Source organism: Triticum urartu, chromosome 3A (assembly GCF_056163025.1).
Source record: "Triticum urartu cultivar PI428250 chromosome 3A, HENAU_Tu73, whole genome shotgun sequence".
Lineage (NCBI taxonomy): Eukaryota > Viridiplantae > Streptophyta > Magnoliopsida > Poales > Poaceae > Triticum > Triticum urartu.
The window spans coordinates 553849951-553864450 of NC_141875.1; the positions used below are offsets into that span (position 1 = coordinate 553849951).

A 14500-nucleotide genomic window follows, 5' to 3' on the forward strand; every position below is an offset into this window, starting at 1 on the left:
GAACATAACTTCGCTTCTGGGTTCAACCAACCAACATTGCTTTGCACCCTTGCAGGGCATACAGAATCGCTTCTGTCCTCATCAGTTTCCAGGTTTGGCTTTTGGGTTCAACCAACCAACATTGCTTTGCACCCTTGTAGGTTTCTTCTTCCTCCTCTTCCTGGTAAGCTCGTCTGTACCGTGTTTTTGGACAGCGGATCAAGTGAAAATGCTTGGTTTGTGCCACACACACAAAGCAGCAGATCAACTGAGAATGTTTGGTTTGTTGTTGTTCCACACACAAAAAGCCGTATGGACAGTAGAACATCTACTTTACAATTTACATCACCACTTTCCCTACTAGTATATACATTGTTCGCTGGATCCAAACCAAAGAATAGCACAAAAAGGCCGCCAAAAAGCTGTGAGACACGGCGAAGAAGCAACCAAGAAAGAGGCGAGAAACCCAAACCCGGCGATCGAAAGCCATGGCCGGCACGCGTCACGGGGCGTAGCGTCACGACTCCACCGCCTCCGGGATGCTCTGGAGGGCGGGCTTCCAGTGCGCCGCCCTGCAGTGGTCGACGTGGTGGTGCACCTCCCCGGCGTTCATGATGTCCGCCAGAAGCTCCGACGCCGACCGCCGGCCCTTCCAGACGCCGTCGTCGGCCCTCTTGTCCACCAGCTCCTGCAGCTGGCGCTTGCTGATCCGGATGGTCACCTCGCTGGCGTGCTCCTTCCTCCGCTCCTCGTGCGCCTCGTCGTCGCCCGGCGACGGCAGCTCCCACTCGCCGTCGTCCGCCCACGACGTGGCCTGGTGCGTGATGGCGCAGTTCCCCATGCGTGTGGAACTATAGAGTATAGATAGATGGAGCCCTCTTCTTCCTCCTCCTGCTGTGTGCTTGCTGTAGTTGTTGTGTGTCGCTAGCTGCTGCTGCTTCCGTCGGATTAGAGAGAGAGATTAGGTGGTCTTTGTGTGACCAGCTGGTCTGAGAGGCGCGGATATATAGTGGGAGGCTTGGAGCGAACGGGGGTGGCAGTACCGTCCGGGCAAAAGCCACAGCCGACGCTTCGGCCGCGCTGGACGGTGACGTGGGGATGGGATCCTACGTGGGCGCCGTGCCGGATGGTTGCGAGTGGGTGGGACGAGTGGGAACGCGGGGGAGCGCGGGATCTCGCATGGACGGTCGCCGTGGGAACGCGGCTTTTTCAGCGGATTCTCCTGCAGCTCACCGCCCCGGTGGCTGGCGTGGCATTGCTTAGCCGCGGCGGTTGGGAGGCGTCGTGGCCGCGTGCGGTGCGTCCGGCGCCTCGTCGGTGCACGCCTGGCCGCAAACTGGGTGCCTTCGGCGCGTCGCTGTGCGCTTTGTTTATTCGTGTCGGACAGATGACAGCGCCTAGCCGCCAATGCTTGTGGGCGGTGAGCTGCAAATTCCGCGGTTTTGGACGCACCCTGTTGGCGGCTGTCGCGGTTCCTCCTCTTGTTGAGCGGCCATCACGTTGGTCGCGTGCAGGTCGCATGCATCGCGGTGACACATGCCCGTCGGCGGCCTCACATCGTTTTGCGGTTGACGCTATCTTGCACAATCACTATACAAGGATTTACTTATTTATTTAGTACTCACTCTGTTCTCTTTTATAAAACGTTTAGACAATTTAGACAGAGCACACGACAGTTCAATGTCAGCTGTCCAAAACGTCTTATAAAAAAGAATGGAGGGAGTAGTATACATTAGACAGTTCGAGTTAATTAATTGCACTCCTACTTTTTTTTGCGAAAATAGTTAATTAATACTTGGTGCAACGGCCAACCGTCAACTGCATGCTACCGGGTATAGCTGGAGATGCAGATTAATTCGTGCTCGCAAGTGGAAATGTTGCCGTAGCCTCGAAGAAACGCAATCATGATGCCGCCTTCTGTGAACTCGCACTCCGGGGCCGGGAGATGGGACGCGCGAGCTATATCCGCGAGCAAGTGCGCCACTTATCATTGGCGGTAGGAAAGCTGTCTGGTCGTGCTGGCTCGTCTCGTGATCGTCGCCCGGTGGTTGCTGCCACAGCGCCACGGACATGGACGGTGTACTACGTAATGAGAGTTCAGTCTTCAGGCGCGACTCGTGTCCTGTAACTTGCAGGTGTACGCTACGTGCTTCCGCGTCGTTGCTCTTTCATGTCGACCATGCCCAAGCTTCAGGTTGGAGCTGACTACTGTAGTTCCAGTAGCTGGCGCTTGGCCAGAGAGGATGAAGATGAACTGGCAAGGTTGCTTGCCCGAAAGTCCAAACACAGCGCACATCAGGAAGTTCACACTTCACAGTGAAGCAGTTGACCCTCAACGAATGATTGCACGACGGAAGCTAGAACCGATGGAGAAAATTCAGCGCCAGCCAGCCAGGGTCGTACCCGCTTACCAATTCAAGAGATTGCCTAAGAGCATCTAAGCCGGACTTGGCAAATCCGGCGCCTCAAACGATCATCCCTCAAATATTGCGCTACACATCTACATAACGTAAATTTTGATTCTCGATACAAACTGTCCGAATGCCAAAGTCCAAAACAGAGCAAAACAAATTATAGTTCAACAAATCGGATATGGCAAAATAAAATCAATGTCCGAGCGTGACGGATGGCCTCGGATCACTAGCTGGGCGCCTGCTTCGAGCGGAACGCGTCCTGCTCTGCCTGCATCCGGGGCGCCTCCTTTGCATGCATCCGGGGCGCAGCCGCCCTCGCTACCTCGCAGTCCCTACGGGCGTTGATCTCCTTCTTGTCTGCAAGCCACTTCTTCGCAAACTCGTCTAAGAGGGTCTCCGCCAACATGATCCTCGCATCTCCCGTGTCCCGTGCGAGTTGCAACCTCTCTTTCTCTTGCTGTCGGTGTCGCCGCAACTTGCGGGTGACGTTCTCCGCCTTGCAAGTCGCAGCCGACAAATTGACGCTGCCGACGGACGAGGCAGACTGCGTCTCCGTCACGGCGGTGTGGGTCAGGCTAGACGACATCTCCGGTGGTGGATAGGGACCGGAGGTGAGGATTGGGAGTAAGGATGGAGGACGGCGAGGGTCCGGACACGGGAATGGTTGGAGGGCGGCGGGAGAAGGAGGGAGGGTTTGATGGATTTGATGGATTTGGTGCGATTTAAGATGGGGACGGGCTGTCGGGTCCGACATGGCAGGCGTGCCCGGGCGCCCCCATATCAACCCTATATTTAGGCTGGATATGAGGGGTGCCGATCAACCCGGACGTTTGAGGGCCGTTTAAGAAGCCCGTCTGGGTCATACCCGGACAATGACAAGATGGCCCATCCGAACGTGTGAGACGAGTTTGAGAGGTCCGGCTATAGATGCTCTAATGTCTCAAATCCGAATTCCCTGGGGCTACCTATTTCATCAGGTTTCTGCAGTTCGAATTTGCAGGCAATGCTAGTATCACTAACTGTCTGTTACTTAATAGTGGCAAATCTTATGCCTCCTTTTCGAGAAAAAAAAACTAACTGTCCGTTAAATTGTTGGTGGGCAGCACCAGCAAGCAAACTGTAAAAGTTGGTAGAGCCTGGAATGTCCTCTCATCAGAAAAGAGAAGTGCGGACCGTGTTGTGATTCACCCAAGAAAGCAAGCAAACCAAAGTGAAAGGAATCGTTCGAAGAGGATGTGAGCGGAATATCACAATCAGACGAGCCACATTGCTTATCGATAAATCTGCGGGCGGGTTCCTGTGGTCTTTGTTGGAAGTGCGTACCGTCATCTGTCAGTGATGTCTTCCTTCCTGTAAACAAGAACCCTTGCATCAGCCTTGTCAAAGCCATGGACTGTCTACAGTCTCTTAGATACAGCGGAAGCAGCACATCTCTGATGACTAGATGCCATGTATTCCACTACTGCAATCCTCGAGAAAAATAATGCATGCTGTGATGTTGAACGGCTGTCGGCTTGTTAACTATGCAGGCACTCAGCATCATAACAATAATCCTCTTACAAAATTTCATAATATCTCAGTCGACAAGGAGAAGCGCAACGATGTTATCGCCTTAGACAACACAAAAGACAATGCAAATACGTACATCTCTTCAGACTAACAAGATTTATTTATGTTTTGAAACCGACTAACAAGATTTTAATACTTTACATGGTTTAACTCGAGGTGATGCTGACATTACGAGGCAGGCCTCTCACCGAAAGGTTGAAACAAATACAAAAGGCGCAGGAAGAAAAGGTAATGACAGTAGAGGGAAAATTCATAGCTCGCCTGCTCAGGGAATCTCTGCCCGGCCGTTCGCATTGGGATAAGAGAGGCTGCATGTATTACGCGTTTGGTCTTTGTCGTATGAAGCCCATAGCACGGGACAGCATGGCCCATTCACAGTACTGCCATCAGACGCCTCCGTCATGTACCACCCGTATCACCGGTACACGGGCTTCAAGAATGGAATAAATTGGAAACACGATTGATTAAGCACAATGGCGATTCAGAGAACAGAAACGTAAAATGTCAACAGGTTTACGAATATACTAGCTCAAAAGACAGCATCAAATTGTACAAATTAGACGCAAAACTAGCAACCGAGTTTTTTTTTTGAGAATTAGCAAGAGAGCTAAGGGCATCTCCAACATAGACTCGTAAAACAGACACACTATCCGTCAATGAACACGTCCGGATGCGTTCGCGAACAATGATACATGGGCCAGCCTCGCAACTCTTCCCGCAATACATCCATCCGCAATTCAAACTAACTTGGACATAATTCATGTAAACACGAGGGAATGCATTCAAATGTATAAGTATGATATATTTTACATAAACTGGATGATATTTCGTTCATAAACATAAAAAAAATAAACTAGCTTATAGCAAACGCTGACCTCGTATGCGTGCTCGGGCTGACCGTCACCACTTGGGTCGTCGTTTGTCGGAGTTGTCTCTCACATTGCGGATCGGCGGGGTGCGGGTGTGGGGGGGGGGGGGGGGGGGGGTGGGGCAGCCCTGCCCGACCACCGGCCCGCTTCCTACTGCGTCGTGCGGAGAGCCGCCGTGGTCAACGCTGACCCTGGCCGGGAGCCTTACCCTTGCCCCTGCCGCCGGCGGCAGCGTCAGTCAAACTAATAGACCACTCCCTATCGAGGCAGCATATGCGCTACCCGACAGTCTCTGCGGTGGACAATGACTGGTGATGGGCCTAGGCCTTTGCGAGGTTGGTGTTCGCGCGGACCCAAGCCGGCGCTTCGCTGGACTTCACGAACGTTGCCATGTGACCTTTCTTACGCAGCTATATATACAGTTTATCTATGTTCGATGAGATCCCCCCCCTCCCCGTAAATTTTCCATGCAACTCTCATTTCTTTTTTGTATTATGTTTTTCTATTTTTCCCATCATGTGTACTGCTCAGACAGCAAAATGTAGATATGTTATATAACATGTTTTAACATTGAACCTTTTCATTGCATTTAAGGAAAATGTAAGTGCATTTGTATTTTGCCTCATTGAAAATTTAAGAAGATTGATCTAGTGGCATTTTCAGTTTTTTTTGTCATATCACTGGTACAATTTTTCTTACACTTCCCCACGCATATTTCATATTTTTATATTCTGAATTTATCATGTCACTAGACATCTTTAAATTGATTTTTGACATGTCAAAGTACAAAATTTCCTACATATAGACATCTAAAATTTCCTAATTTGTCATGTGATAATTATTCTTTTCCAAACAAGTGTTCATGTGATGATTACTGATTTCTCAACAACTTTTGATGTTTTATATAACAAAAAAATCCTTTATTACAAGTACAAACTTTTTTATAAGTTCCCCTTGATCTGTCGAACATTTTATTTCAAAGTTGCCATGATCAATGGCAGAATTTAATTTTACAAGTTTTCTTGTACAAATACCATGTCAATTTTATCCTGTGTACGCTTTTTATGTATTGTACCACCACGAATTTATTGTATGTGAAATGGCAAATCTATTGACTATGCCATAGCAAACTGTTGTTCTATATGTAGCATGGTAATTTCATATTACATATATGTGGATTTTTTTATAGTGTCATGGCAATTTTTACTCTGGTTTTTTAGTTCTTATTCATGTATTTAAAATATTGAAACACGGCAAATTTTCTTTTCATATGCAGGTAGATTTCAATCGTGATCATGGCAAACTCAATTTTTGAAAAAATATCATTATTTAAGTTCCTAAATATTTTTGTTTTGGCAAATAATACATACTTCCTCCGTTCCTAAATATAAGTCTTTTTAAAGATTTCAATAAATGACTATATACGGAGCGAAATGAGTGAATCTATACTCAAATATGTCTACATACATTCGTATGTTGTAGTCCATTTGAAATGTCTAAAAAGACTTATATTTAGGAATGGATAGAGTATTTTGCTAGTCACATTGAAGACCTACAAATCTGAACCAGACTTACAAAATATCTCATTACAAGTTGACAACGAGGAACATTCACTTGTTTATTTTTAAATTTTGCAGAAAGCATAATAATATGATCGACTATTTTGAAATTATTTTAGCTCTTTTGGATGAGTGATGTGAGAGGCGCATCAATCGGGGGTTTATGTCAGTTTTGAAATGGAAAATCAAAGTTTTCAGATACTTTATACTAGTATCAAAACAGGAGTCTACAGTCATCATGTCGTCGTTCCATTGGTCCACCTAGCAGGAGCAAGCGAGCTCGTGTGCTCTAACGCCACACTCGCAGTTTCGTTTGGTCTATTATAGGTGTAGCAACTCAACTTTGTCTTCTCAACCGGCATCACTAATTTCGACAGAACTCCCCAGCTCTTGGTAATACCTAGTTAAACGGTTGTACTAGATTGGATTAAAAACCGGTGCAACAATGTGACAAACACTAATGAAAAGTGATCCACACAAGGGAGTCCAGCACACTCTAATTTCTGGGCTCACAAATGGTCTCACCAATCTTACACAGTAACCCCACTTTGATCGTGTCCGGTAAGAAGGTTGAAAATAACCGAAAAATCTGGTTTGCTCAAAACTAAGAATTGTTAAAAAAAAATACCAAACATACGTTTCCCAGCTTGAGCCCAAATGCTCCTGGCATAACGGTAAAATCGAAAAAATAGGAAAAAATGAAAAAAAAATCTGAAAGTGTTTGGGGCAATCTTTAAGGAATGTTTCGAGTGCTTGTAAAAACTTCATCACGGAATCACGTTAGTGGAAGTTGTGGCAAAAATAATATAAAATCAAAGCTCAAAAATGCTTTCAAAATTATCATTTTTAAAGCACTCTGTTTTTTGCCAAGGCTTCCATAAATGTAATTTCATGATGAAACTTTGCAAGCAACCGAAAAACCTTAATGTTTGTCAGAAAACAATCAGGAATTTCTAAATTTGTTATTATTATTATTTGAATTTACTCTTCATCCGGGAGTATATAAGCTAGCGAGCAGATACTTTTTCTGAAATAACGCGCAATTTCATATGTTTGCTCCAGCGATGATTCGGATACATAGGGTCATCTATGCTTGCAAAGGACTCAGAGTAAAAGGCATTTCGGTCACCAAGTAAACTTATGTAAATATTTTAATAATAAAACGGTCCCTTGGGACCTTTATTAAAAATCTAGGGAATTGTCAGTTACTATGCCTAAATCGGAGAAAATCGTTACGACCATCTTCATTAGGGGCATCATCGGTCGACCTAGCACATAAAAAGAGACACCCCACACACCGCCAAGAAAAAAAACCCACCAAGATAGCACCATAGTGCCATCACTCCTCTACGCGAGCTAGCCATTTCGACTTCGTCATTGACGGCCGCCATGAAGCCCTCGCTGCAATAGAGACATGCATCCGTAATAAGAACCTCTAGTCAGCCTCATGCGCCGATGAGAAGGTAGCTCCGGTGCAGAGGGAAGCTACAAAGGAGAAATATCTAGACTGGTGTTGCGAAGAACACCGAGCGGACCACCACATCTTTCGTCATTGTCTCTGTTCGGATTCCACGATCACAACTCTGGCTCCACAACAACAAACAAACCTCAGCGATCCTACGAACACCCAAAGAATCGACAACCACAACCATACCGTGACCCCATCTTCGCTCAGCTCCAATGTGATTGCCACAAGTCGCCGCCGACCAGTGGCGGTGCTAGAAATTTAATCATGTGTAGTCAACTCGTGTAGTCAAGATATGTGTATTTCTATAATTTTTGTCTAATTTTTTGCATGTTTGTGCTTGTATATGACGTTTTTTCCATAAGCCTGGGTAGTCAATTGACTACACAGCCAACATGCTGTCACCGACCACCAACAAGATCCCTCCAACCGGAACCAACTCCAAGACGACGCCCCAAAAAGGAACACATTACAGATTGACACTATCAACCGATGTGGGAAACCTGGACCTAAGGTTTTTCCCGAAGCATATACAATCAAGAAAATGAGCTGCGGCAACGATGATGTAACTATAATCAAATATGCATGTTGTATTAAGACATTAATTGTTAATGAAGTTACATATTTGATGCTTATGACATTATATCCAAATTAAAATGACTTCTCCTGTAAATGCTTCTTTTATTTTATTGTAGCCGTTGGACAAATTGTACCTATTTCATAGTCGGGCCTCCAAAATATGAGGTGGGTACATTTGGACAGCTCCTCCACCATTTTCAGCGTGTTTTCAACCGCTCCATTTCTCCTAGGCAGCTGTCGCCGCTTTATCACCCATCTGCCTGCCAAATGCTTGTCAGACCTTCGCCGCTCCATTCGATCGCCACCCTGCTTTGCCTACGCCGCCGTTCTTTTTCTAGTTCGTACGTCGCGCAGGTACCATCCGCCCCTGCGGATGTCATCTGTGAGGGTCACCACTCCCGGCAAGTGTTTGATGAAGTGCGCGTGCTAAAATTTTGACAACTAAAACTATTTCTATTTTTTTGGAAACAAAGGTGTACTCCCGGCTTCTGCATCATAATGATGCATGCATCCATCTTATTAAAAGTTCGCGAAGTATCACAAAGTCATCAAAGTATTACAGCTCGCAAGCGAAGCGAAACAAAAAAAAAAGTACATGCTGACAATCACAACCGGTTGAATATAGCTCGTGCTACCATCTCCCACTGGTTGCACCCAGTAATCAAAGGCTCCCTGAATTCCATAGGAGTGGGTAAGGACCACGTACGGATCCAAACGGTAGCTCTGAAGATGACCTGCAAGAAAGTTAAATTGTGTTATCTGTTAAATATCAAACCATTCCAACAGTCCATATGGCCCACATAAGCGCACATATTCCAATCCAAATACGAGCCGCAGTAGTATGTTCAACCCCAGCTAACCACGTTTCAAGCAGCGATGCAATGTCAACTGAAGGATTAGTGTTGAAAGCAATATGAATCGTTCTCCAAAGAAATTTGGCGAGTGGGCATTCAAGGAATAAATGTTGTATTGTTTCATCATAATCACAAAAACAACACCGTGAACTACCTACCCATCGCCTCTTGATTAAGTTGTCCTTGGAGAGAATTACATGTTTGTGGACAAACCACATAAAAAATTTAATGCGCAAAGGAACCTTAATCTTTCAAATGTGCAACGATCTCGAGATTGGGCTAGAATTAATCAAATCCATATAAAAAGATTTTACCGTAAATACCCCATTCTTAGCTAATTTTCATGGCGTCGAATCCGGTTGATCGGAGAGTTGAACATCTATCAATCTCCGAACCAAGTGCATCCATGCAGTCCATCGCTCACCAACTAACGCTCGTCTGAACTGAATATTTAATGGAATCGTATGTAGAATGGTGCCTACATACACTACTAGGGAAAACCTTATACACGGGCGCTAGTGCTAGATAGCAGTAGCGGTTCAGAATAAACCCCGCTGCAGATAAGATCCTAGCAGTAGCGTGTGTGCCCGTAAAAGCGCTACTACTAATATTCCCATTGCTGGAACGATGGGCTACGCATAGCCTTGCAGGAAGCGCGCTACCGCTAGGGCATGAGTAGCAGCGAGGATATCTTGAAGAACTGGTTGAGGGGAATCACTGGCAACAAAGACAACCCTCGGGGATCCAGGAGGGTGATTCCATTCGACAACTCGCGCCAGCCAGAGCAGGTATATTTCTGTTTTATCAAGTATCTTTCCGATTCACCACGTGATGTCCCGTTTGTGGTCGACTGAATGTCTTTTGATTGTTATCCTTTCAGGCCCTCATTGAAATGTACTCGATGCCCAACGGAGTGCAGGACCCCGGCGCTGAAGAAGAAGGAAGCGGAGGCGAGAGCGGCGAGGAGCATTCGAAAGCCGAGGAGGACGAGGAGAGCGATGAATCGACCGATGAGGAAGAAGTCGACTCGCCTCCTCGCAGGGAGAGGAGGTCCAAGCTCACTCATGACCCAGCACGTGCTCCGGACTTGGTGGCTGCGCCGATCGAGCAATCCTCGAAACGCCCCAGGACGTCTTCCCCAACGCCGACTGAGAAGCCTCCAAAGCAATCCAAGGTCGCGCCGCTTCCAGCGCCGAAAGTGCCGAAAGCCATCTCTTCCAAACCGCCCAAAGCTTTGTTTCGGATCAAAGTGACTGTTCCTACTATCTCCGGGTAACTATCTGACTTGTCCTTTACGTGGTTCGATTAACTGGGTGTAACCGATTGAATGCGAGCCTTTGCAGTGCTGCTACGTCAGGGACCTCTTCATACCAGTACCGGGACGAGGGAATGGAGGATGCGGTAACCTCTAACCCAGGTATGAACTCTTGCGATTTCGATTCTTGATCCTTTTAGGGTCGAGTGGTTCACTTGGGGTCGAATGTTCTGTCTTGCAGCTCCACCCAACATCATTGACCTTCCGGATGACGACGAAGATGTGACTCCTAAGCCCAGGAAGAGCAAGAAGGTAACAGCTGGCAGGGTGGCTCGGCAGGAACCAACTGCAACGCCTCCCGTCTGTCAAGCTGAAGATGCGGGCAAGGCCGCTGTGACGTTCACTGCACCCTTGCCGAGTGGGCATCTCACATGGTCGACCGCGCGTGTGGTTCCTTCAACTATCCAACTCCACACCACGGAGCCTCAAGCAGCTGCACCTGGGTCATCTGCACATTTTTTCACCAGCTACCCCGTCCCAGACAACCAGTCGGAAGCGGCTGCGGAAGCCATCCGACAGGCTGATATGATGATGGAGCGGGTGAAGATAGTGCACGAGAGCAGTCAGGCTGCCTACGACGCTAGTGCCGCTCTTCGGGCCAACGTCCAGGTGAGTAGACTTTCCGACTGTTTTTGTTCTCGAAAAATCTTCTTCTGCACAATCTCCTGTTGTTCGCGTTGAATTAGAGCACCCACTGGGTGTTGCTGTCATTTTTGGTAGTTTCGCTCTTCCACTCGGTCTGGGCGAGTGGGATTAGAACCGGTGGGGGCACGCCAAGTGCACCCATTGGGTGTAGTCCCCGAGACCGCGGTCAACTGCTGGCAGTTGACTATGGTCTGAGTTCTTCTTTTCTAGACGGCGCAATTGTTCTTTCTCTCTTTCTTTTTTCCTACTCCTTGCACTCGACTCCGGCGGGCCGGGCGAGTAGGATCAGAATCGGTGGGGGCACGCCAAGTGCACCCACTGGGTGTAGTCCCCGAGACCGTGGTCGACTGCTGGCAGTCGACTGGGGTCTGAACAACTTGTTGTCCACTTCTTTAGGTTTTATTCACTCGAAAATGAACTGCTTTCGAACCTATCGATTGACCTGTCTCTTGCCTCCTATAGAAGTCTTGTACTCTTATCTCCAAGTTTGTCGAACTCGAAGAGAAGCAGAGGCAACTCAACTTAGACTTGGAATTGGCTCAGCAAAATCTGAAAAAAGCTCAAGACGAGGCCGCTGGTATGGAAGGTAACTGATTGCCGACTGAATTTCAATATATCTCTTTGATCTCTTTTTTGATTTGATTATTTTTTTGCAGAGAAAATGAAGTTGGCTCTGGACAAGAAGGACTCGGACCTCGCCGCCGCGCAAAAAGTAGCCCAAGACAAAACCGCTCTCACAGACAAGAAGCTTGCTTCAGTCGGAATGCTTGAAGGAGAGGTGACTAGACTGACATCTTGTCTTAATGAAGCTAACCGCGAAGTGACCAGCCTGAAGAAGGATAAGGTCGCCCTGAACGAAAAGTTGGAGTCTGCGATCCGCAAGAGGAACGACACAGAAGCTTATCTGAGGACCCTCGCCAAGAAGCTTTATCTCGTGCTGGGAGGTATTTCTTTTAATCCGACTGTGTTTATGCTTGCCATCGGATTTTGCTCGGTTGACTGAACTGGCTTTTGGCTGCAGAACTTTGTCAAGACTTTGACGAAGAAACTGGAAGGGTCGAGACGGGTCTGGACCCAATCGCTTCCCCGGTCTGCGACGAAACTGCGATGAACGTGCTCCGACTGGAGTCCCATATCGCCAGCGCCACAAGCTACCTCGCATGCCTGAAGGAGGTTGTCTCTCGAATCGATTCAACGCTTTGGCCGGAGGCGACGCTTCAGAATGATATGGAATCTCTGACGACTCGACTGAACGAGATCCCTGACCGAGTGCAAGAATGGAAGAAATCCTCCGCCCGGTGTGGTGCTGACGTGGCGCTGTCCCTGGTGCGAGTCCATTGCAAGGAGGTTCGTGAAGACAAGCTGGCTGCGATCAAAGTCGCTAACACCAAAAAGCACGACTTCCAGTCCTTCATGGAGACTTTCATTGCTGCCACCACTCGAATCGCTGATGGGATCGATCTGGACTCATTCATGGAGCCTGCCAGTCCTCCTCCGGCTGAGTGAACAATCTTATGAAACTTGGATACGCTTTAAATTTGCCTCGGAATGCCGAGTGGTTTCTGTAACCGTTAAACTCCTTCGGGCTTGGTGCCCGAGTACTTTTGATTCGCTGCTTGGAACCTTTTAGTATTTATCTGAATTTGGTTTATCTCTGAATGTGCTTGTGTTTGCCTTTGGATGGACTTTGCTTGCTGCACCTCTTCGTCCTTGCGGATAGGGATGGAGCGGACGTTGTATTTGTGCCGCAGCTCCGAAGGAGAAGGTGGCAGTCGACTTGCACCTCGTCGTCCTTGCGGATAAGGATGGAGCGGACGTTGTATTTGTGCCGCAGCTCCGAAGGAGAAGGTTGCAGTCGACCTGCACCTCGTCGTTCTTGCGGATAGGGATGGAGCGGACGTTGTAGTTGTGCCGCAGCTCCGAAGGAGAAGGTTGCAGTCGACCTGCACCTCGTCGTCCTTGCGGATAGGGATGGAGCGGACGTTGTATTTGTGCCGCAGGTCCAAAGAAGAAGGTTGCAGTCGACCTGCACCTCGTCGTCCTTGCGGATAGGGATGGAGCGGACGTTGTATTTGTGCTGCAGCTCTAAAGAAGAAGGTTGCAGTCGAGCTGCACCTTGTCGTCCTTGCGGATAGGGATGGATCTCAAACTTAGGCGAGTACTGGACTGCGGCTAAGCCCCTGAGTGGGAGGATTGCTCTCCACTCGGTAGGATTTTTCCAAACTTAAGCGAGTGCTGGACTGCCGTTAAGTCTCTTAGTGAGAGAACTTAGGCAAGTGCTCGACTGCAGCTAAGCCCCCGAGTGGGAGGATTGCTCTCCACTCGGTAGGATTTTTTCAAACTTAGGCGAGTGCTGGACTGCCGTTAAGTCTCTTAGTGAGAGAACTTAGGCAAGTGCTCAACTGCAGCTAAGCCCCCGAGTGGGAGGATTGCTCTTCACTCGGTATGATTTTTTCAAACTTAGGCGAGTGCTGGACTGCCGTTAAGCCTCTTAGTGAGAGAACTTAGGCAAGTGCTCGACTGCAGCTAAGCCCCCCGAGTGGGAGGACTGCTCTCCACTCGGTAGGATTTTTTCAAACTTAAGCGAGTGCTGGACTGCCGTTAAGCCTCTTAGTGAGAGAACTTAGGCGAGTGCTCGACTGCAGTTAAGCCCCCGAGTGGGAGGATTGCTCTCCACTCGGTAGGATTTTTTCAAACTTAGGCGAGTGCTGGACTGCCGTTAAGCCTCTTAGTGAGAGAACTTAGGCGAGTGCTCGACTGCAGCTAAGCTCCCGAGTGGGAGGACTGCTCTCCACTTGGTAGGATTTTTTCGAACTTAGGCGAGTGCTGGACTGCCGTTAAGCCTCTTAGTGAGAGAACTTAGGCGAGTGCTCGACTGCAGCTAAGCCCCCGAGTGGGAGGACTGCTCTCCACTCGGTAGGATTTTTTCAAACTTAGGCGAGTGCTGGACTGCCGTTAAGCCTCTTACTGAGAGAACTTAGGCGAGTGCTCGACTGCAACTAAGCCCCCGAGTGGGAGGACTGCTCTCCACTCGGTAGGATTTTTTCAAACTTAGGCGAGTGCTGGACTGACGTTAACTCTCTTAGTGAGAGAACTTAGGCGAGTGCTCGACTGCAGCTAAGCCCCCGAGTGGGAGGACTGCTCTCCACTCGGTAGGATTTTTTCAAACTTAGGCGAGTGCTGGACTGCCGTTAAGCCTCTTAGTGAGAGAGCTTAGGCGAGTGCTCGACTGCAGCTAAGCCCCCGAGTGGA

The 14500-nt window shown here is 48.1% G+C and overlaps 1 protein-coding gene across 1 annotated transcript; it reads right to left on the bottom strand.

The window, feature by feature from the left end:
• Window positions 1–243: 243 nt before the first annotated feature.
• Window positions 244–970, bottom strand: LOC125548713 (uncharacterized). The gene has a single exon (XM_048712265.2). The coding sequence runs from the start codon at window positions 818–820 to the stop codon at window positions 497–499; it is 324 nt and encodes a 107-aa protein (XP_048568222.1). The 5' UTR covers window positions 821–970; the 3' UTR covers window positions 244–496.
• Window positions 971–14500: the final 13530 nt, after the last annotated feature.